Source organism: Scyliorhinus torazame, chromosome 12, assembly GCF_047496885.1.
Source record: "Scyliorhinus torazame isolate Kashiwa2021f chromosome 12, sScyTor2.1, whole genome shotgun sequence".
NCBI classification, from domain to species: Eukaryota; Metazoa; Chordata; class Chondrichthyes; order Carcharhiniformes; family Scyliorhinidae; genus Scyliorhinus; species Scyliorhinus torazame.
The window spans coordinates 173,528,001-173,551,713 of record NC_092718.1 but is presented as its reverse complement, the minus strand read 5'-3'; the positions used below and the strand labels follow the sequence as shown (position 1 = coordinate 173,551,713).

The window sequence follows — 23,713 nt, the reverse complement described above, 5'->3', positions numbered from 1 at the left end:
GGGAATACAATGACTCTGAGGTGCGTATCAGGGCCCCATGCTCTTCAGGAGATTATTTGTTGCCATTTTGTCTGGGTGATTTGATGGAAATATTAATGGAACATTCATCCAATTCAGAGGAGATGGGATGATAGGGGAATTGTTATTTGTTGATAACTGTGCCCTCGTGTCATATTATGAGCTTGGCCTTCAAACAAATCATGGACTGTTTTTCAAAAGCAGCTGGCAGCCATGAGATATTCCACCGACCTCCACCAAATTCTGACTATACCCCACCTTCTGTGAGGCTGTAGAAGTCCAATCTCCTCAAATGCCTCTGTTGACACCGAGGTCGCAAAAAGGTCGCAAATATAATTGAGAGAAAGCTCAGCATTTGCCCATTTACCGGAGACACTGTGGAGGAAAAGAAGCATCAAACTTAAAAAACAAAATGTGCTACACACCTCCTATATGCCCGAGAGGCATGGACCATGTACTCCAGACATTAAGCAGTTGGATAGATTTCACATTTCTGAAAAATCAGTGATATCAAATCTATCCAAAGATCTGCAGGTTAGATGGACTGGCCATGACAAAATTGCCACTTACTGGCCAGGGATGTGCAGGTTAGGTGGGGTAACAGGACTAGGGTGTTCTTTCAGAGGGTTGATGCAGACTCATTGGGCCAAATGGCCTTCTTCTGCACTGTCGGGATTCTATGGAAGGAAAAGGTACCCAATGCTGGGATATTTCAAAGGGTACTGAAGGACCCATCAGGACCCAGCTCAGAAAGAGTGCACATTTCGTTTGGATGACTTATGATAACATTCCTGAAGCAGTTATGTATTCCTAGCTTAGACATTACCTGTGGAGGTAGACCAAGATTAAGATTCAAGAACTCCTTGAAGGCAGACCTCAGGAAATGTAGCATGTCCACCACAGAATTGGGAGACATCTGGGGAGCCATTTCAAATAATGGCATTATTTTTTTCGAACAGCAAAGAATACAAGTAGCTAAGGATATAAGACAAACTAGAAAGACCAGCACTCCCATCAAAGTCAGAGAATTCATCCTTGCCTGCACAGTTGAAAGCCATGCAAGTCTGCAATCAGACCATGCAAGTCTGCAATCAGGCTCCACAAGCACATTAGAACACAGGTGACTCTACGCACGCAAGAAACCCGTCTCCAATATTGTAGGGAAACCGATGACGGCAAGTGGCAGAGGTTTGGAGAAGGGAAAAGATTGACCCAACTGGAAACCTGGAGTGCCACAATCAACAGAATTCAACAACTCTTCAAAATTACTTGTAAAATTCTTGTATTTCCAAGCAAAGAAAAGGGTATTGAGAATCTGGGCAAATAAATCAATTTAGTTGGAGGTTTGGCAAGGTTTTGTTCCATGACTGAAGAAAAAAGGGACTTAATTATCCTTTTAGATTAAATGTACATATCCTACATGGATTAAATTTAATTAGATGTTAAAGCATCCAAAAGTGTGATGTTAAAGCATCTAAAAGTGCACAAAGCAACTATAACAACTTCATTTGCTGCTCCTTAAATTCAGATGAGGTTTTAAGCCAAGGTCTCATCTGCCTTCTGAGGTAAGTATCAGTAATCCAATGGAAATATTCAATGAAAAGCCAGGACATTTTCCTGGTTCTGATTTTAGACCCTTAAATAAGGCACTGATACTAACATCTGTAAACAACAGAACTTTTATTGCCATCGACACAAAAGTCACACTAGACTCTTCCTCATTTCAATAGCAACAATTTGCTCTACTATTTGGTAGACAAACTTTTTTCCCTGTCTCGGGCCTTAAAATAAGTTTGCAGAATAAAGTATAAAGCGCTGGGCTCTCCGCTTAATTTTCTGAAGAGTGCACAACATTTCACTGATATTAGATGTAACATTTGGATTCTAAATTACAGAAATACATATATGTAATAACATTACAGAATCTGACAAGAATCATTACTAATAATTTTGGTGGCATGATGGAGCCATTAAGATTTGATAGCAGTATCTCTGGATTTGTAGATCACACCCCGACTCTTCAGTTCCCTTACAATACCTGTAAAACAAACAGATGAGACTAAATGGCAAACAACATGCAAAAACTCACAAATCAGGCTGCCAAAAACAAAAAGGAGTCAGATGTACTCTGATATATTACACCAGGTGATGGTGTCTTTAAGCAGATTCAGATCGACTTGCAAAGCCAGGTAGAGTTATGGAAATATAGCATAGCACCAAAGGAGATGAGGGCATAGTCGTAATTTCACTTGTCTAGTAATCCACAGGTCCAGGTTAATGCTCAGAGGTTATGGGTTTAAATCTTACCACTACAGCTGGTGAAAGTTAAATTCAATTAATTAGTTAATTCAATTCTGGAATTCGCAGAAATGATGCATGGGTATGAGTACCAGAGAGCCAATTACTGAACATCACAAGTAGGACAAAGTCCCAGAAAACCAAGACAGGCTGTTGTTCAGGCTCACCTCGGCACTCAGCAGCCTCGGTGTCTCCCTCAGAATTGTTTCTGGGGTCAGGGGACCCAACTGCACACCATACCCATCCCCCCTGGATGAAGTCCAATAGCTCACCCCAATAACTCTATGGAACTCCTTCTTGCATACAATGCTTTGGCTTCAACTGCTTTCTGTGGTAGGAAATTCCACAGGCTCACCACTCTCTGGGTGAAGAAATTTCTCATCTCAAATGTCTTTCGCACAGTTTTCCCCAACACTAATGCAGAAGAGCATGGGGGGTGGGGTTCTTATTTTTCTCCTCGGTTGGTGGAAACATGCCTTTTATTGGTCCTCTAAGTTTTTCTTAAAGAAAACATACCTCTCAGATTGACAACATGCTTTAAAATCATCTTCCTCAATTGCTTCCTTCAGAACAAAACTTGTCATTTCAGTGTTTTGGTCAACGCCATTTGAGTAAACCTGTGATGGAGTTTCGCTCCTTTACTCATCATCTGGTGTAGCCAAGCATTCTGTGCATGTTCATATTCCTCCCACTGAAGCTTAAAAAGTAGAATCTCCACCTCTTCATAATTTCATTCAAATATTTGTTTACTCCTTTTTGTACCAAGTTTATAACCCTTTAATTCAGGTCAGCAACTGATCTGGTGAGTTCAGTTGCCTTTGCTTCAGAGTCATCTACAGAATCCGTATACAATTGCGACAACTTCACAGGCGCATTCAGTTCATTTTGGAATTTTTCTGCCATGGTTGCTGACTGCTCCCTTAGACTCTCTCAACTTACTCATTAAATCCTCAATCAGTTTCTCAAAATTCTGCTTAGCTGGTTTTAAATTTAGATGTGCATATTACCAAAAATCTGTCCTGGTCCACCCACGTCGACACGACCACCAAGATATCACCAACAGCGTCTTTACTTCCTCAGGAAACTAAGGAAATTCGGCAGGTCCACACTGACTCTTATCAATTTTTATGATGCACCATAGAAAGCATCCTATCTGGCTGCATCACAGCCTGGTATGGCAACTACTTGGCCCAAGACCGCAATAAACTTCAGAGAGTCGTGAACACAGCCCAATCCATCACACAAACCCGCCTCCCTCCCATCCATTGACTCTGTTTATACCTCCTGCTACCTTGGGAAAGCGGGCAGCATAATCAAAGACCCCTCCCTCCCGGCTTACTCACTCTTCCAACTTCTTCCATCGGGCAGGAGATACAAAAGGCTGAGAACACGCACGAATAGATTCAAAAACAGCTTATTCCCCGCTGTTACCAGACTCCTAAATGACCCCCTTATAAGACCATAAGACATAGGAGCGGAAGGCCATTCGGCCCATCGAGTCCACTCCACCATTCAATCATGGTTGATTTCAACTCCATTTACCCGCTCTCTCTCCATAGCCCTTAATTCCTCGAGAAATCAAGAATTTATCAACTTCTGTCTTAAAGACACTCAACGTCCTGGCCTCCACCGCCCTCTGTGGCAATGAATTCCACAGACCCACCACTCTCTGGCTGAAGAAATTTCTCCTCATCTCTGTTCTAAAGTGACTCCCTTTTATTCTAAGGCTGTGCCCCCGGGTCCTACTCTCCCCTGCTAATGGAAATAACTTCCCTACGTCCACCCTATCTAAGCCATTCATTATCTTGTAAGTTTCTATTAGATCTCCCCTCAACCTCCTAAACTCCAATGAATATAATCCCAGGATCCTCAGACGTTCATCGTATGTTAGGCCTACCATTCCTGGGATCATCCGTGTGAATCTCCGCTGGACCCGCTCCAGTGCCAGTATGTCCTTCCTGAGGTGTGGGGCCCAAAATTGCTCACAGTATTCTAAATGGGGCCTAACTAATGCTTTATAAAGCTTCAGAAGTACATCCCTGCTTTTATATTCCAAGCCTCTTGAGATAAATGACAACATTGCATTTGCTTTCTTAATTACTGACTCAACCTGCAAGTTTACCTTTAGAGAATCCTAGACTAGGACTCCCAAGTCCCTTTGCACTTCAGCATTATGAATTTTGTCACCGTTTAGAAAATAGTCCATGCCTCTATTCTTTTTTCCAAAGTGCAAGACCTCGCACTTGCCCACGTAGAATTATCAGCCATTTCTTGGACCACTCTCCTAAACTGTCTAAATCTTTCTGCAGCCTCCCCACCTCCTGAATACTACCTGCCCCTCCACCTATCTTTGTATCATCGGCAAACTTAGCCAGAATGCCCCCAGTCCCGTCATCTAGATCGTTAATATATAAAGGGAACAGCTGTGGCCCCAACACTGAACCCTGTGGGACACCACTCGTCACCGGTTGCCATTCCAAAAAGGAACCTTTTATCCCAACTCTCTGCCTTCTGCCCGACAGCCAATCGTCAATCCATGTTAGTACCTTGCCTCAAATACCATGAGCCCTTATTTTACTCAGCAGTCTCCCGTGAGGCACCTTGTCAAAGGCCTTTTGGAAGTCAAGATAGATAACATCCATTGGCTCTCCTTGGTCTAACCTATTTGTTATCTCTTCAAAGAACTCTAACAGGTTTGTCAGGCACGACCTCCCCTTACTAAATCCATGCTGACTTGTCCTAAACCTACCCTGCACTTCCAAGAATTTTGAAATCTCATCCTTAACATCTTGCCAACAACCGAGGTTAGGCTAATTGGCCTATAATTTTCCATCTTTTTTCTTGTTCCCTTCTTGAACAGGGGGGTTACAACAGCGATTTTCCAATCTTCTAGGACTTTCCCTGACTCCAGTGACTTTTGAAATATCATAACTAACGCCTCCACTATTTCTTCAGCTATCTCCTTTAGAACTCTAGGATGTAGCCCATCTGGGCCCGGAGATTTATCAATTTTTAGACCTCTTAGTTTCTCTAGCACTTTCTCCTTTGTGATGGCAACTCTGCCCCCTGACTTTCCTGAATTGTTGGGACATTACTCATGTCTTCTACTGTGAAGACTGACGCAAAGTACTTATTTAGTTCCTCAGCTATTTCCTCGTCTCCCATCACTAGATTACCAGCGTCATTTTGGAGCGGCCCAATGTCTACTTTTGCCTCCCGTTTGTTTTTAATGTATTTAAAGAAACTTTTACTATCATTCCTAATGTTACTGGCTAGCCTACCTTCATATTTGATCCTCTCTTTCCTTATTTCACTCTTTGTTATCCTTTGTTTGTTTTTGTAGCCTTCCCAATCTTCTGACTTCCCACTACTCTTTGCCACATTATAGGCTTTCTCTTTTGCTTTGATGCATTCCCTAACTTCCTTTGTCAGCCATGGCTGCCTAATCTCCCCTCTGATAACCTTTCTTTTCTTTGGGATGAACCTCTGTACTGTGTCCTCAATTACTCCCAGAAACTCCTGTCATTGCTGTTCTACTGTCATTCCCACTAGGCTCTGCTCCCAGTCGATTTTCATCAGTTTCTTCCTCATACCCCTGTAGTTACCTTTATTTAACTGTAACACCTTTACATCTGATTCTACCTTCTTTCTTTCAAATTGCAGATTGAATTCTACCATATTATGATCACTGCCTCCTAAGTGTTCCCTTACTTTAAGATCTTTAATCAAGTCTGGCTCATTACATAACACTAAGTTATGTTCCCTCGTGGGCTCCATCACAAGCTGTTCCAAAAAGCCCTCCTGTGAACATTCAATGAATTCCCTTTCCTTGGGTCCACTGGCAGCATTATTTACCCAGTCCACCTGCATATTGAAGTCCCCTATGATCACAGTGACCATGCCTTTCTGACATGCACTTTCTATTTCGTGGTGCATTTTGTGCCCCTAGTCCTGACCACTGTTGGGAGGCCTGTACCTAACTCTCATTATGTTTTTTTTGCCTTTGTGGTTCCTCAACTCTACCCACACAGACTCCACATCATCTGACCCTATGTCGTTTAGTGCTATTGATTTAATTTCATTCCTAATTAACAAGGCAACCCCACCCCCTCTGCCCACCTCTCTGTCTTTTTGATAGGTTGTGAATCCCTGGATGTTTAAATGCAAGTCCTGAACCCCCTGCAACCACGTCTCTGTGATGCCTACCACATCATACCTGCCAGTCACAATCTGGGCCACAAGCTCATCTACCTTGTTCCGTACACAGCGCGCATTTAAATATAGCACCTTTAATTCTCTATTGACCATCCCTTTTTGTTTTCTTAGTGTGGTGGACCTTGGTTTACTGAGCCTTTCCATACACTGTCATATTTTGTGGGATGGGGACTATCGTAACCTCTCCCGAGTTCTGTCTTTTCGTGCTTTTTTGTATTCCTAAGCAGCTACACTTCCCACTGATTACTTCACCTCTTGGTTCCCTGTCTTTCCCTTCCCCCCCTAATCTCTAGTTTAAAGTCCTATCGACCACCCTATTTACTCTTTTCGCCAGAACACTGTTCCCAGCTCGGTTCAGGTGGACTGACCTGATTAATACTACACTCCTGTGTGCTTCACCCGATGCTGGTGCCTACGTATTTACATTGTATACCTGGTGTTGCCCTATTATGTATTTTCTTTTCATGTACTAAATGATCTGTTTGAGCTGCTCACAGAAAAATACTTTTCACTGTACCTCGGCGCACGTGACAATAAACAAATCCAAAATTCTGGGTCTGCTCTTCCATTCCACGCATCTCATCCCTTTTTCTCACCAGATTGTATTGGAGTTAAAAGAATTTCATTATTCTTTTCATGATAAAGTTCTCATAGTTGTTCAGTCTTGGTTGATTCTGCATTCAACCAACTGTTCTGATCTTTTAGCAATTTTTTTTTCCTGGTCAAGGTACTTTTCCCGATACTTAAAGACTTCTGATACTTGGAAGTTCATCAAGTTTTAACTGAAGATCTAATGGTGTCAAATTGGTTTCCACAAATTTTTCATTTAGATTTTCAAATCCTCATTCAAGCGTTTACTTCCTGTGATTAACACAAGTGCTCTCAACAGTCTTTGATTTTCATTCTCCAATTCGTCTTTTGTGCATGAAATTTGGTTCTCCACAGTGGTCAGAATTCCCTTCAATAGTTCTTATTGACAACAAGCTTCTGGAATTTGACCAGAATAATTTTGGGAGCTTGGCAAGTTCAGCATGACGGAGCAACTGGTGCAATACAGTTGTCACCTTGTTTCAGTCTGCGCTGGCCAAATAATTACCCAGTATAAAAATGATCCCTCTAGAAATAAACTAAAAACAGTTCCTGCAGTAGCAGTTCTTTCTGTTAAGTCACTTTGTAAATTAACTTTGCATAAGGGAATATGTTCATGAATCTCAGGAGTACCCCCATTAATACTTTTTCTTTCATCCAAGCATCTGGAATACAAATTGTATCCTCAGCTACCATAAGCAACAGAATTACCCCAAGTGTTTCTCTAAATATTAATTTACCAGTTCTGTTGGAGGAGTAAGGGAAAACTTCTCCCTTAGATAAAAAAACCTCCTTATGTCCTGACCTACTTCATCAGCATCTAGGGAAGAATCTACTTGAACATCCTGAGACATATCCCTCATTCTAATAGGTTCTGAGGGAGCATATATTAATTCACACCACCACACAGGCAAGTTCCCTGCAGATGTCAAGAGAATGCCATCAACTGAGCATGCACAGTCTGTCTCCTTGCATCAGTCAGTCCTCATATCCACAGCAATGCACCGCAGAGACACTCTTTCTGTCAGCCCCACTTTACACTGTTTTTGAGATAGAGTCCTGAAAAAGCAGATTTCATCTCAGTACTCAAAGTACAACAGCATGCCAGGTAGAGAAGAGCACTGTTCCTGTCGCCATTTCTTGGCTGAATGTCTACTGCATGTGTCAGAATTAGTTAACAAGATAGGACTGTCCCAAAACATTATGGATAACCATTACAAAATTGATTAGACACTCATATTCAATTTTGCAATTGCTATATTTTTGTTATAATCTGCAAGAATTAAATAGTTGTTGTTAGGAAAGAAGAACTTACTTTGCATTGCTTTTACAGCACAGAAACAGTCATTGGTCCAACTCAGGGAAGCAAACTACACACACCGATGTTAATGTTTGGCCCTCAGAATAAAAATGTACCCAAGGAATTATATAGTTAAAGGTTGTATCTATTTTCCAACTTTTTTAGATTTGATATTCTTGTTTGTGACTGTCCAAGTCACGGAAGTGAAAATTTATAGCTAAACTCTTACCTGGAGGTAACCGGCCTGTCACTGATACTGCATAGATACCTGGCTTGAAGTTACCTGAAAAACAAGCAGCAAGTATTAGTAACTAACAAATACAGGCCATCATATATCAATTCAGGCAAACATAGGACTGCCCTATCAGACTTCTTGAATATTATACATGAAGAATCTTTAACACACACCGCTGTTCTCCTTGCGCAACATGACTTCCATCTACAGGATGAAACAGATATTTATCAATGAGGGTACAGAAAAGTGGAAGAGCAAGGACAAAAGAAACTCAAAGTGTTGACTGTGTGGTTAGAACATTAAAGAATAAATATGGAACACTTAGTAACATTGGTAAAATTTGCTCAGTACATTCCGACGTAGTTCTTAGACCTGAAACAGTGACTTTGTTTCTTTCTCCACAGATGTTGCCCAAGCTGCTGAGTTTATCCAGCATTTTCTGCTTTTATTTCAGATTTCCAGAATTCACACTATTTTGTTTTTAAATCATTATTCAACTTATGCATACAATATTGCAGAAAGAGGGTAGATTTCAGAGGAATTTTTATTTTTAGATTGGTTTGGAGTGACTACATCAAAGCACACACTATGTTCAACTGACAAGGCTGTTTAATGAAAGCATACTTACAGTTACCCAAGTAGAAATGGGCATTATTTATACACCTACGCAGCACAAAATGATCCCATGGCACATTATTCCCGTACCAGCCTCCCCGAACAGGCACCGGAATGTGGCGGCCAGGGACTTTTCACAGTAACTTCATGGAAGCCTACTTGTGACGATAAGCAATTATTATTATTATGGGAATTGTGCACAATCTGCTTCAGAGAAAATTATCCTTCCTCTGCCCAAAGTTAGACCCAAATAAATACTTGGAATAGAGAAAGACATTCTAAAAACTTACTTATCCGCTGCCACTTGGAGACCCAACTGTCTTCAGGGCTCATCATTGCAATAATCCTGAAATAAAAACATAACCATTTGAAAAGCTACATCCTTCACAACATCTATAAGCATTATTATCCACTGCATCAAGAGTTTAAAAACAAGAAAAAATAGTGTGCTTCGGTGCCGCCATAAGCAAACAGTCAGGAGTGGAAAAATCAGGAACATGCCATTGGATAATTAGCATCTTTCAAATTTATATTTGTGGTCTGTTTTTTAAGTAAGTATGGGGAGCATTCTGAAGGTACAACATAACCTATTTTTATTTGTATGGGATTGGGTAGTTTGTGGGCAGGATGGGGGAAAGAAAGGAAGGGAAATGCAATGCTACTTTGTGAAGAAAATATTTACATAATATTATTTGGTAGTTTTGCATTACAGAGATTAAATGTCACCAAGCTGATTTCTGGTCTGCACTTAGCTGATCTCAATAGGGATAGTTTTTAGCGCACTATCACCTAGCTGCTTCAGCATTCTGTGTTGAGGGAGCAGGGCAGGGGCAATATCAGCCAAGATTAGAACTTTTACCTCACTACTTCATGACTTCTGTATATCATAGTTGCAGTTCCATGCAATACTTTTGTGAGAAATGCTTCGAGAGACTGAAGCAATGGAAATAAATGTAATTTGTCTATCGCAATTAACTTTTTAAAAGGAAAAGAGGCTTTGAATAGACTATGCTATCGACACCTGTGGCACCACACCATAGCACAAGTTGGCACATGCAGAAGGACAGCGTTGGAAATAAATAAAAGCAGTGTTCCAAATACATGGGGAACATGGGCAAATTCACCCTCAAAATGTCACAAGTAGCCCGCAAAGAAACAAAGATGGGGGTGAAAAATTCAAGAAAGGTCACCCATGTACAATTTGTCGCTCCTCCATGGTCGAAAGAGGTCGGAACAACTGTAGGCATCCTAAGTGCCTCAAATTTTTTTTAAAGCAAGAAATTCCACCCAAAAATATTAAATGGAAGCAGCTAACAGCACAATGAATCCTTGTTTTGTTTTGAGATATAATTATAAATCAACTCACCCATCGAAAGAAGAACTGGTACAATCATACACCATCTCCCGATTCCCCTTCATTTGCAGATAGGAATCACAGTTATCACAACCATCATACTCAAACTGATCTATAGTCTACAGGGGAGGTAAAAAGACAAACAGGTATCTCAGTCAGGCTTGAAATTCAAAATCACTGTCAAACGCTTGAAATTACATTCAGGAGGATCAGAGTTTCAGGTGCTAATGATTTCAAACCACCAATGCAAATGGAGACTGAAGAAAGTTGGTATTGGTACTAAAATGAACAATTGACAACTAGGAATAAAATTAGAGAGCTGGGACGGCGGGCAAATTTAGAGGGGGATGCCATTTACTGTAGCAAGGGATAGGTTTCGGTATTCGGGGATTCAGGTAGCGAGGGATTGGCCGGGGCTCCATAAGGGGAACTTAACAAAGCTGGTGGAGGAAGTCAGCGATGATATTAAGAGGTGGGATACACTGCACTTGACGTTGGCAGGGAGGGTCCAAGTGGTGTAAATGAATATTCTGCTGAGGTTCTTGTTATTTTTCAGGCTCTCCCGATCTTTATACAAAAGGCCTTCTTTCGAAAATTGGACATGATCATTTCGGACTTTGGGTGGGGAACACGCCGAGGGTCGGGACCCTGCTAAAGAGGCAGAGGCAGCAGGAGGTTGGCCTTGCCAAACCTGCTTCATTATTACTGGGCGGGAAATGTGGAGAAGGTGCAGCGATGGTGGAAAAGAGAAGGGATGGAGTGCATTAGGATGGAGGAGGAATCTTGTAAGGGGTGTAGTTTGAGGGCTATGGTGACGGCAGCGTTGCCAATGACTAAGAGTAGGTATTCAGAGAGCCCGGTGGTGCAGTCCGCAGTGAAGATATGGAATCAGCTGAGGAGGCATATTAGGGTGGAAGAGATGTCGGTGCTAATGCCGCTGTGCGAGAATCATGGGAGAGGGTAGAGCTGCCGAGGGGGTGAGTTCAGGTATCTGCAGGTCAGGGACATTGCATGAAAGGTCTGGAGGGGGTTCCCTAGATTGCTGGGATACACCCTGCTAGAGCGACTGCTGCTTCCGGATGTGAAAGAGGAGGGAAGAATTGGGGATACATACAAGTGGCCGGGGGCGGCAGGGAGGCAAGCAGGTGGTGAAGATCAAGGAGAAATGGGAAGGGGAGATCAATTGGGGAGTATGGAGTGAAGCACTCCGTAGGGTAAATGGGACCTCCTCCTGTGCAAGGATGAGCCTGATACAGTTTAAGGTGGTGCACATGACTCAGGCGAGAATGAGTGGGTTCTTGCAGGGGGTAGCAGATGAGTGTGAGGGGTATGGGCAGGGGCCAGCGAATCATGCGCACATGTTTTGGGGTTGCAAAAAATTAAGAAGATTTTGGCGAGAGTGTTTGCAGTCTTAGCCAGGATAGCGGAGGAGGAGGTGGACCCTTTGGCGCTGATATTTGGGGTTTCAGAGAAGCATGAGCTCATGGAGAGGAGGAAGGCCGATGTTGTGGCCTTCGCCTCTCTGATTGCACGGCGGTGAACTAGAGTATTGGTCGGCATCACCACCGGGGGTAGCGGCTTGGTTGGATGACCTGAACGACTTCCTGCGGTTGGAGAAGATAAAGTATGAGTTATGGGGCTCTCCAGAGGGTTTTGAGAACAGGTGGGGAATGTTTCTAACTATGTTTGAGGAGCTATTTGTCCGGGGGGGCAGGGGAACATTTTATAGACTGTATAGTTGATTGCTGGGAAGTATGTTTCTTGGAGTGTTTAAGGGTTGTAACCTGTTTTGATACACATCTGTAATAAAATACATTTTAAAAAAGTGAATAAAATTGGAGGGTTGGATATAACTACAATTGAAATCATGACAAGCTCACATCCACTGCAATTCCACTACACCTACTTTTCATACATAGCATATATATGAGGCCATTGGTTGTAAGTTTTCAGAGTGCTGCAAAATTTGATTCCAACATTAAGTGAAAAAATATTACCAAAAAGAATGGGCTTGGGGGCAGGATTTTATTCAAGATTATTTTTTATTTGCATATTGTTATTGGAGCTGAAATTGTTGGGTATAGAATCATAGAATTTATAGTGCAGAAGGAGGCCATTCAGCCCATCGAGTCTGCACCAGCCCTTTGGAAAGAGCACCCTACCTAACCCTATACCCGTAAACCAGTAACCCCACCCAACCTTTTTGGACACCAAGGGCAATTTAGCATGGCCAATCCACCTAACCTGCACATCTTTGGACTGTGGGAGGAAACCGGAGCACCTGGAGGTAACACACGCAGACACGGGGAGAACATGCAGACTCCGCACAGACAGTGACCCAAGCCGGGAATCGAACCTGGAACCCGGGAGCTGTGAAGCAACTGTGCTAACCACTGTGCTACCGTGCTCCACTATCAATTGTTGCATCAATTGTTTCAAAATTACAATAAAAGTAGTTAAAAGAGTGGATAACAAAGAATGAACAAGTCATAGAATCATAGAAGTTTACAGCATGGAAACAGGCCCTTCGGCCCAACCAGTCCATGCCGCCCAGTTTTTACCATTAAGCTAGTCCCAGTTGTCCGCACTTGGCCCATAGCCCTCTATACCCATCTTACCCATGTAACTATCTAAATGCTTTTTAAAAGACACAATTGTACCCGCCTCTACTACTACCTCTGGCAGCACATTCCAGACACTCACTACCCTGAGTGAAGAAATTGCCCCTCTGGGCCCTTCTGAATCTCTCCCCTCTCACCTTAAACCTATGCCCTCTAGTTTTAGACTCCCCTACCTTTGGGAAAAGATGTTGACTATCTACCTTATCTATGCCCCTCATTATTTTATAGACCTCTATAAGATCACCCCTAAGCCTCCTACGCTCCAGGGAAAAAAATCCCAGTCTATCCAGCCTCTCCTTATAACTCAAACCATCAAGTCCCGGTAACATCCTAGTAAATCTTTTCTGCACTCTTTCTAGTTTCATAATATCCTTTCTATAATAGGGTGACCAGAACTGCACACAGTATTCCAAGTGTGGCTGTACCAATGTCTTGTACAACTTCAACAAGACGTCCCAACTCCTGTATTCAATGTTCTGACCAATGAAACTAAGCATGCCGAATGCCTTCTTCACCACCCTGTCCACATGCGACTCCACCTTCAAGGAGCTATGAACCTGTACTCCTAGATCTCTTTGTTCTATAACTCTCCCCAACGCCATGCCATTAACTGAGTAGGTCCTGGCCTGATTCGATCTGCAAAAATGCATCACCTCACATTTATCTAAATTAAACTCCATCTGCCATTCGTCGGCCCACTGGCCTAATTGATCAAGATCCCGTTGCAATCCTAGATAACCTTCTTCACTATCCACTGTGCCACCAAACTTGGTGTCATCTGCAAACTTACTAACCATGCCTCCTAAATTCTTATCCAAATCATTAATATAAATCACAAATGACAGTGGACCCAGCACTGATCCCTGAGGCACACCACTGGTCACAGGCCTCCAGTTTGAAAAACAACCCTCTACAACCACCCTCTGTCTTCTGTCGTCCAGCCAATTTTGAATCCAATTGGCAACCTCACCCTGGATCCCGTGAGCTTTAACCTTCTGCAACAACCTACCATGCGGTACCTTGTCAAAGGCTTTGCTAAAGTCCATGTAGACAACGTCTACTGCACTGCCCTCATCTACCTTCTTGGTCACCCCCTCAAAAAAACTCAATCAAATTTGTGAGACATGATTTTCCACGCACAAAGTCATGCTGACTGCCCCGATTCAGTCCTTGCCTCTCTAAATGCTTGTAGATCCTGTCTCTCAGAATACCTTCTAGCAACTTACCTACTACAGACGTTAGGCTCACCGGTCTGTAGTTCCCAGGCTTTTCCCTGCTGCCCTTTTTAAACAAGGGCACAACATTCGCCACTCTCCAATCTTCAGGCATCTCTCCTGTGGCTGTCGATGATTCAAATATCTCTGTTAGGGGACCCGCAATTTCCTCCCTAGCCTCCCACAACATCCTGGGATACATTTCATCAGGTCCCGGGGATTTATCTACCTTGATGCGCTTTAAGACTTCCAGCACCTCCTCCTCTGTAATATGCACACTTCTCAAGACATCACTATTTATTTCCCTTAGTTTCCTAACATCCATGCCTTTCTCCACCGTGAATACCGATGAGAAATATTCATTCAGGATCTCACCGAACTCTTGTGGCTCTGCACATAGATGTCCTTGTTGATTCTTAATAGGCCCTACTCTGTCCCTAGTTACTCTTTTTCCCTTTATGTATCTGTAGAAGCTCTTTGGATTCTCCTTTGCATTATTTGCCAAAGCAATTTCATGTCCTCTTTTTGCCCTCCTGATTTCCCTCTTAACTCTATTTCGACGACTTCCGGGTGCGGCGATAACCAGCTGAGTCGCACGTTTCGGCAGCTCCCGGTGAAACGGACTTTTGGGCTCTTGATAGGAGCCCCAACGGCAATTTTGATGGCTAAAAACACTGTGCGGTAAACCAGAAGGGAATCCCCCCTGGATACGGATGAAAAAAGAAGGAGAAAGTGGCCGGATTGCAGTGGATCCTTTAGAACAGCGGCAAGGAAGGCAAGCAAAAACCAAGATGGCGTCGGAAGGTGGCAGTTTAACATGGGGCCCTGAACAACAAGAGTTCTTGAAATGCTGTGTGGAAGAGCTCAAAAAGGAAATGAAGAAAGAGCTGTTGGCCCCGATACTACAGGCGATCGAAGGGCTAAAGGAGGAACAAAAGACCCAGGAGCGGGAGCTTCGGGTCGTGAAGGCAAAGGCAGCCGAGAATGAGGACGACATACAGGGCCTGGTGGTGAAGACGGAGATGCATGAGGCACATCAGAAACGATGTGTGGAAAGGTTGGAGGCACTGGAGAACAATGCAAGGAGGAACAACCTGAGGATTCTTGGTCTTCCTGAAGGTGTGGAGGTAGCGGACGTCGGGGCATATGTGAGCACGATGCTGCACTCGTTAATGGGAGCGGAGGCCCCGGCAGGTCCGTTGGAGGTGGAGGGAGCATACCGAGTGATGGCGCGAGGACCGAGAGCAGGAGAAATTCCCAGAGCCATAGTGGTGAGATTCCTCCGTTTTAAGGATAAAGAAATGGTCCTTAGATGGGCAAAGAAAACTCGGAGCAGTAAATGAGAGAACGCGGTGATCCGCGTTTATCAAGACTGGAGTGCGGAGGTGGCGAGAAGGAGGGCGAGCTTTAATCGGGCCAAGGCGGTGCTTCATAAAAAGATAAAATTTGGAATGCTGCAACCGGCAAGACTGTGGGTCACATATCGAGGAAGGCACCACTACTTTGAGACGGCGGATGAAGCGTGGACTTTTATTGTGGAAGAAAAAATGGAATGAGCGGGTTTTTAAAAAGAAAGTTTGAACAAAGTGGTGGGGCGAAGAGGGGGGTTAAAAAGGGGGGAAAGAGGAGTTTTATGTACTAATCCTGCGATGTGGTAACTTTTCTCTCTTCCACAGGTGGTGATGGGGGGAGGTGGAGGAGATGGGGCGTTGGCCATTGGGGGCGGGGCCAAGGGAGAAGCGCGGGCTTGGTTCCTGTGCTATGATAATCATGGCGGGAATAGAGAAGCAGGAAGGAGGGGGCGTCGCACGGTGCGAGCCGAGGTCACGGGGGGAAGCCGAGGTCGGCCAGAGTTTGCTGACTTCTGGGAGCAACATGGGAGGTGTAGACCCGTGGAGATTTAGCAGACCTAGGAGTAAGGAGTTTTCGTTTTTCTCCTATGTCCATAAAGTCTACTCGCGAATAGACTTTTTTGTGCTGGGAAGGGCGTTGATCCCGAAGGTGAGGGGAATGGAGTATACGGCTATAGCCATTTCGGATCACGCTCCACACTGGGTAGACTTGGAGATAGGGGAGCAAACAGGAGGGCGCCCACCCTGGAGAATGGACATGGGACTAATGGCAGATGAGGGGGTGTGTCTAAGGGTGAGGGGGTGCATTGAAAAGTACTTGGAACTCAATGATAATGGGGAGGTCCAGGTGGGAGTGGTCTGGGAGGCGCTGAAGGCGGTGGTTAGAGGGGAGCTGATATCAATAAGGGTACATAAAGGGAAGCAGGAGAGTAAGGAACGGGAGCGGTTGCTGCAAGAACTTTTGAGGGTGGACAGACAATATGCGGAAGCACCGGAGGAGGGACTGTACAGGGAAAGGCAAAGGCTACATGTAGAATTTGACTTGCTGACTACGGGCACTGCAGAGGCACAATGGAGGAAGGCACAGGGTGTACAGTACGAATATGGGGAGAAGGCGAGCAGGTTGCTGGCACACCAATTGAGGAAAAGGGGAGCAGCGAGGGAAATAGGGGGAGTGAGGGATGAGGAAGGAGAGATGGAGCGGGGAGCGGAGAGAGTGAATGGAGTGTTCAAGACATTTTATAAAAAATTATATGAAGCTCAACCCCCGGATGGGAGGGAGAGAATGATGGGCTTTTTGGATCGGCTGGAATTTCCCAAGGTGGAAGAGCAGGAAAGGGTGGGACTGGGAGCACAGATCGAAGTAGAAGAAGTGGTGAAAGGAATTAGGAGCATGCAGGCGGGAAAGGCCCCGGGACCGGATGGATTCCCAGTCGAATTCTATAGAAAATATGTGGACTTGCTCGCCCCGGTATTGACGAGGACCTTTAATGAGGCAAAGGAAAGGGGACAACTGCCCCCAACTATGTCTGAAGCAACGATATCGCTTCTCTTAAAGAAGGAAAAGGACCCGCTACAATGCGGGTCCTATAGACCTATTTCCCTCCTAAATGTAGATGCCAAGATCCTGGCCAAGGTAATGGCAATGAGAATAGAGGAATGTGTCCCGGGGGTGGTCCACGAGGACCAAACTGGGTTTGTGAAGGGGAGACAGCTGAACACGAATATACGGAGGCTGTTAGGGGTAATGATGATGCCCCCACCAGATGGGGAAACGGAGATAGTAGTGGCGATGGATGCCGAGAAAGCATTTGATAGAGTGGAGTGGGATTATTTGTGGGAGGTGTTGAGGAGATTTGGTTTTGGAGAGGGGTATGTTAGATGGGTGCAGCTGTTGTATAAGGCCCCGATGGCGAGCGTGGTCACGAATGGACGGGGATCTGCATATTTTCGGCTCCATAGAGGGACAAGGCAGGGATGCCCTCTGTCCCCATTATTGTTTGCACTGGCGATTGAGCCCCTGGCGATAGCATTGAGGGGTTCCAAGAAGTGGAGGGGAGTACTTAAGAGGAGGAGAAGAACACCGGGTATCTTTGTATGCGGACGATTTGTTACTATATGTGGCAGACCCGGCGGAGGGGATGCCAGAAATAATGCGGATACTTGGGGAGTTTGGGGATTTTTCAGGGTATAAATTGAACATGGGGAAAAGTGAGTTGTTTGTGGTGCATCCAGGGGAGCAGAGTAGAGAAATAGAGGACCTACCGTTGAGGAAGGTAACAAGGGACTTTCGTTACCTGGGGATCCAGATAGCCAAGAATTGGTGCACATTGCATAGGTTAAATTTAACACAGTTGGTGGAACAAATGGAGGAGGATTTCAAGAGATGGGATATGGTATCCCTGTCACTGGCAGGGAGGGTGCAGGCGGTTAAGATGGTGGTCCTCCCGAGATTCCTCTTTGTGTTTCAGTGCCTCCCGGTGGTGATCACGAAGGCTTTTTTTAAAAGGATCGAAAAGAGCATCATGGGTTTTGTGTGGGCCGGGAAGACCCCGAGAGTGAGGAAGGGATTCTTACAGCGTAGCAAGGATAGTGGGGGGCTGGCACTACCGAGCCTAAGTGAGTATTATTGGGCCACTAATATTTCAATGGTGAGTAAGTGGATGGGAGAGGAGGAGGGAGCGGCGTGGAAGAGATTAGAGAGGGCGTCCTGTAGGTGGACTAGCCTACAGGCTATGGTGACAGCCCCATTGCCGTTCTCACCGAGGAACTACACCACAAGCCCGGTGGTGGTGGCTACACTGAAGATTTGGGGACAGTGGAGACGGCATAGGGGAAAGAATGGAGCCTTGGGGGGGGTCCCCGATAAGAAACAACCATAGGTTTGCCCCGGGGGGAATGGATGGGGGATATGGAATGTGGCAAAGAGCAGGAATAACGCAACTGAAAGATCTGTTTGTGGATGGGAAGTTCGCGAGTCTGGGAGCGCTGACCGAGAAATATGGGTTGCCCCAAGGGAATGCATTCAGGTATATGCAACTGAGGGCTTTTGCGAGGCAACAGGTGAGGGAATTCCCGCAGCTCCCGACACAAGAGGTGCAGGACAGAGTGATCGCAAAGACATGGGTGGGGGATGGTAAGGTGTCAGATATATATAGGGAAATGAGGGACGAAGGGGAGACTATGGTAGATGAACTAAAAGGGAAATGGGAAGAAGAGCTGGGGGAGGAGATCGAGGAGGGGCTGTGGGCAGATGCCCTAAGCAGGGTAAACTCATCGTCCTCGTGTGCCAGGCTAAGCCTGATTCAGTTTAAGGTATTACACAGGGCACATATGACTGGAGCACGGCTCAGTAAATTTTTTGGGGTGGAGGATAGGTGTGCGAGGTGCTCGAGAAGCCCAGCGAATCATACCCATATGTTTTGGTCATGCCCGGCACTACAGGGGTTTTGGATGGGAGTGACAAAGGCGCTTTCAAAAGTAGTAGGGGTCCGGGTCGAACCAAGCTGGGGGTTGGCTATATTTGGGGTTGCACAAGAGCCGGGAGTGCAGGAGGCGAGAGAGGCCGATGTTTTGGCCTTTGCGTCCCTAGTAGCCCGGCGTAGGATATTGCTAATGTGGAAAGAAGCCAAGCCCCCGGGGGTGGAGACCTGGATAAATGACATGGCAGGGTTTATAAAGCTAGAGCGGATTAAGTTCGTCCTAAGGGGGTCGGCTCAAGGGTTCACCAGGCGGTGGCAACCGTTCGTCGAATACCTCGTAGAAAGATAGATGGAATGGGAAAAAAGAAGGCAGCAGCAGCAGCAGCCCAGGATCGGGGGGGGGGGGGGGTGGGGGGAGGAGGAACCAGAAGGACTCTCAGGGTTGTTAATATATACTGTATAATATGTATAGGTCGTTGCTACAGATAATTATATATTGGACTGTTAAATTATATTTTTGGAGAGTGTTACTTGTGATAAGGCAGTTGCCAATTAGGGTTAGTTTTCATTTTTGTTAATTATTATTTATTCATTTTCTGTTTATAAAATAGGTCATTGTTATTTGTGTTGTTATAATATTGTGTAAAGGATGCACAATGTACTGTGTTGGTTGACCAAAAATTTTCAATAAAATATTTTTTTTAAAAACTCTATTTCGACAATCTCTATACTCTTTAAGGGATCCACTTGATCCCAGTTGTTTATGTATGTCATATGCCTCCTTCTTCTTTTTGACCAGAGTCTCAATGTCTCGAGTCATCCAGGGTTCCCTACTTCTACCAGCCTTGCCCTTCACTCTAAAGGGAATGTGCTTACCCTGAACCCTGGTTAACACATTTTTAAAAGCCTCCCATTTACCAGCCGTCCCTTTGCCTGCCAACAGTCTCCCCCAATCTACCTCTGAAAGTTCCTGTGTGATACCATCAAAATTGGCCTTGCCCCAATTAAGAATTTTAACTCTTGGGCCAGACCTATCATTCTCCATAGCTATCTTAAAACTAATGGAGTTATGGTCACTTGTCCCAAAGTGATCCCTCACTAACACTTCTGTCACTTGCCCTTCCTTATTTCCCAAGACGAGGTCAAGTTTTGCCCCCTCTCTAGTCGGTCCATCCACATACTGAATGAGAAATTCCTCCTGAATACACTCAACAAATTTCCCTCCATCCAAGCCCCTAATGCTATGGCTGTCCCAGTCAATGTTGGGAAAGTTAAAGTCCCCTGCTATTACCACCCTATTTTTCTTGCAGCTATCTGTAATCTCCTGACATATTTGCTCCTCAATTTCCCGCTGACTATTTGGGGGCCTGTAGTACAGTCCTATCAAGGTGATCTCTCCCTTCTTATTTTTCAGTTCCACCCATATAGACTCAGTGGGCGAACCCTCGTAGATATCCCCTCTAAGTACTGCCGTGATGTTCTCCCTAATCAAAAACGCCACTCCCCCTCCTCTCTTACCTCCTGTTCTATCCTTTCTATAGCATCTGTACCCCGGAACATTGAGCTGCCAGTCCTGCCCCTCCCTTAGCCATGTTTCAGTCATAGCTATAATATCCCAGTCCCATGTGCCCATCCATGCCCTGAGTTTATCCGCTTTGCCCCTCAGGCCCCTTGCCTTGAAATAAATGAGTTTAATGTAGACTTTCCTTGCTCTCTGCCCTGCTTTCTCTGGTCATGCTTTACACACTTTTGTTTCCGTCCCCACTGACTTCCTACATCGGTTCCCATCCCCCTGCCACATTAGTTTAAACCCTCCCCAACTGCACTAGCAAACACACCCCCGAGAACATTGGTTCCGGTCCCACTCAGATGTAGACCGTCCGATTTGTACAGGTCCCACCTCCCCCAGAACCGGTCCCAATGTCCCAGGAATTTGAAACCCTCCCTCTTGCACCATCTCTCAAGCCACGTATTCATAGAATTTACAGTGCAGAAGGAGGCCATTCGGCCCATCGAGTCTGCACCAGCTCTTGGAAAGAGCACCTTACCCAAGGTCAACATCTCCACCCTATCCCCATAACCCAGTAAACCCACCCAACACTAAGGGCAATTTTGGACACTAAGGGCAATTTAGCATGGCCAATCCACCTAACCTGCACATCTTTGGACTGTGGGAGGAAACCGGAGCACCCGGAGGAAACCCACGCACACACGGGGAGGATGTGCAGACTCCGCACAGACAGTGACCCAAGCCGGAATCGAACCTGAGACCCTGGAGCTGTGAAGCAATTGTGCTATCCACAATGCTACCGTGCTGCCCTGATTTCATCCTAGCTATCCTGTCATTCCTACTCTGACGATCACGTGGCACTGGTAGCAGTCCTGAGATTACTACCTTTGAGGTCCTACTTTTTAGTTTAACTCCTAACTCCCTAAATACAGCTTGTAGGACCTCATCCCGTTTTTTACATATATCGTTGGTGCCTATATGCACCACGACAGCTGGCTGTTCACACTCTCCCTCCAGAATGCCCTGCAGCCGCTCCGAGACATCCTTGACCCTTGCACCAGGGAGGCAACATACCAACCTGGATTCTCGTTTGCGTCCGCAGAAACGCCTGTCTACTCCCCTTACAATTGAATCCCCTATCACTATAGCTCTGCCACTCTTTTTCCCGCCCTTCTGTGCAGCAGAGCCAGCCACGGTGCCATGAACCTGGCTGCTGCCACCTTCCCCTGGTGAGTCATCTCCCCCAACAGTTTCCAAAACGGTAAATCTGTTTTGGAGGGAGATGACCGCAGGGGATCCCTGCACTGCCTTCCTACTCTTCCTCTGTCTGTTGCTCACCCATTCCCTATCTGCCTCAGTAATTTTAATCTGCGGTGTGACCAACTCACTGAATGTGCTATCCACAACTTCCTCAGCAGCTCGGATGCTCCAAAGTGAGTCCATCCGCAGCTCCAGAGCCGTCAAGTGGTCTAACAGGAGCTGCAGTTGGACATACTTCTTGCAGATTGAAGGAGTCAGGGACACCAGAAGTGTTGCAGAAGCAGAGGTTCTATAGAAGAGCCTGGGAAAATAGTAACCATATATTATGGTAATTAAGATGCTGCCAGAACTCCATCAGTGTTTGCTATTCGATTTCACTACAGTAAAGTAAATATTTCAGCAATAAATCATATTTTATTTTACAAGAGAGATGCTGTCATACACCCCCCCCCCTCCCCTCCCTACCCCACCCCACCCCTCCCTACCCCACCCCACCCCACAGGTTGACAGAATGAAGTGGACTCTTGCATTATTACTTCCATAGTAAAAACTGGAAGGAAAAGAGTCGAGGAGAGGTTAAAAATAGCTCCATGCAACTCTCAATAGAACCTCGACACAGAGACTAAAACCAAATAAATCCAACATCGGTCCTTACTGAACGCCGCAAATTCAAGCCCGGCCCGATCAGAACAGCAGCAAGCACAAGATCGTTGGAATAGTGCCTGAAGACATCAACTATGTAGTCTTACCTTGACCAACGAACACAACAAACAAGCTCGCATATGCCGCAAATCCTTTGGTACCGTCTCCAATGCTGCCATGATTGATGTGGAAAGCTCCTTCCAGAAGCAAAACTTCCGGCTCCGCAGGAAATAAGCGTCACTTCCGTAGATTTGGTGTGCTGTGGAGTGTAATCCCGGAGCAATGTAAAGAATGGCGCTGTGCTGGCGTTGGCTGAGAATGTTGACTCAGCTCCACAATACATCAACATGGCGATAACGTCAGGAACAGCATTTCTAATCAGAAAGACCACATACATTACAACCACTTTCAATTTTCACCTCTTGTTTATACATCCGATTTCCTCGATTCATTGTAGACCTTCCTTAAGGTTTAAAACATGAAGTAAATGTATTAAATATATACCAACAGAGATCCGCAAAATAATTGCAATGACACGTGTATCATTGCAACAGTACTTCTTTAAATCCTTATCTCATTCTATTCCATGCTTCCCATGCAACCCTCACATGCATGCCATCCCATTCATTTCTCTCCTATCATTCCCATCCCACTCCTTCCTATGAAATCCCCAATTCCATCCTTCCAATACCATCCCATCCCCTATTTTCATATTTCCCAAGCAATCCTCCCGACCATGTTATCATACCAGCTTGTGGTACTCTACCAATGCTGCCTTCCTTTCACATGCTGTCTCCCCAGCTACCATGTGGTTCCCCCTGCACATGCTGGTCCCTCCTGTACCCTGCCTTGAATGCAGTTAACTTTCATGCCCGCCCCCTCAACCTTCCATGCCTTCCAAACCTTTTTCCATGTCATTTAATCCCATCTCCCTTGCAGCCCTCTTTTAAGCCATCTCCAAATCAGCTTCAGGTCAAACATATGCAAGAAACCGCCTGCTGATTATCACATACTGTCCACTGTCAGCTAATGAATTAATACTCATACATGTTGAAAACCACTTGGAGGA

At 45.1% G+C, this 23,713-nt stretch overlaps 1 protein-coding gene across 1 annotated transcript; it reads right to left on the bottom strand.

The window, feature by feature from the left end:
- Positions 1-1,681: 1,681 nt before the first annotated feature.
- Positions 1,682-22,900, bottom strand: supt4h1 (SPT4 homolog, DSIF elongation factor subunit). Its single transcript, XM_072469401.1, has 5 exons — positions 22,752-22,900; positions 10,636-10,742; positions 9,560-9,615; positions 8,649-8,702; positions 1,682-2,056 (listed from the first exon to the last, which is right to left on the bottom strand). Exons 1-5 carry the CDS (start codon positions 22,821-22,823, stop codon positions 1,989-1,991), a joined length of 357 nt encoding a protein of 118 aa, XP_072325502.1. The 5' UTR covers positions 22,824-22,900; the 3' UTR covers positions 1,682-1,988.
- Between the last annotated feature and the right edge of the window lie 813 nt (positions 22,901-23,713).

Excerpts from the sequence above, each read along its gene's own strand:
- supt4h1 (XM_072469401.1), bottom strand. The coding sequence starts at position 22,823 with ATGGCAGCATTGGAGACGGTACCAAAGGATTTGCGGCATATGCGAGCT. Across the intron at positions 8,703-9,559 it reads CTCCAAGTGGCAGCGGATAA|GTAACTTCAAGCCAGGTATC; the intron begins GTAAGTTTTTAG and ends CTTGTTTTTCAG. Across the intron at positions 2,057-8,648 it reads GACAGGCCGGTTACCTCCAG|GTATTGTAAGGGAACTGAAG; the intron begins GTAAGAGTTTAG and ends TTTGTTTTACAG.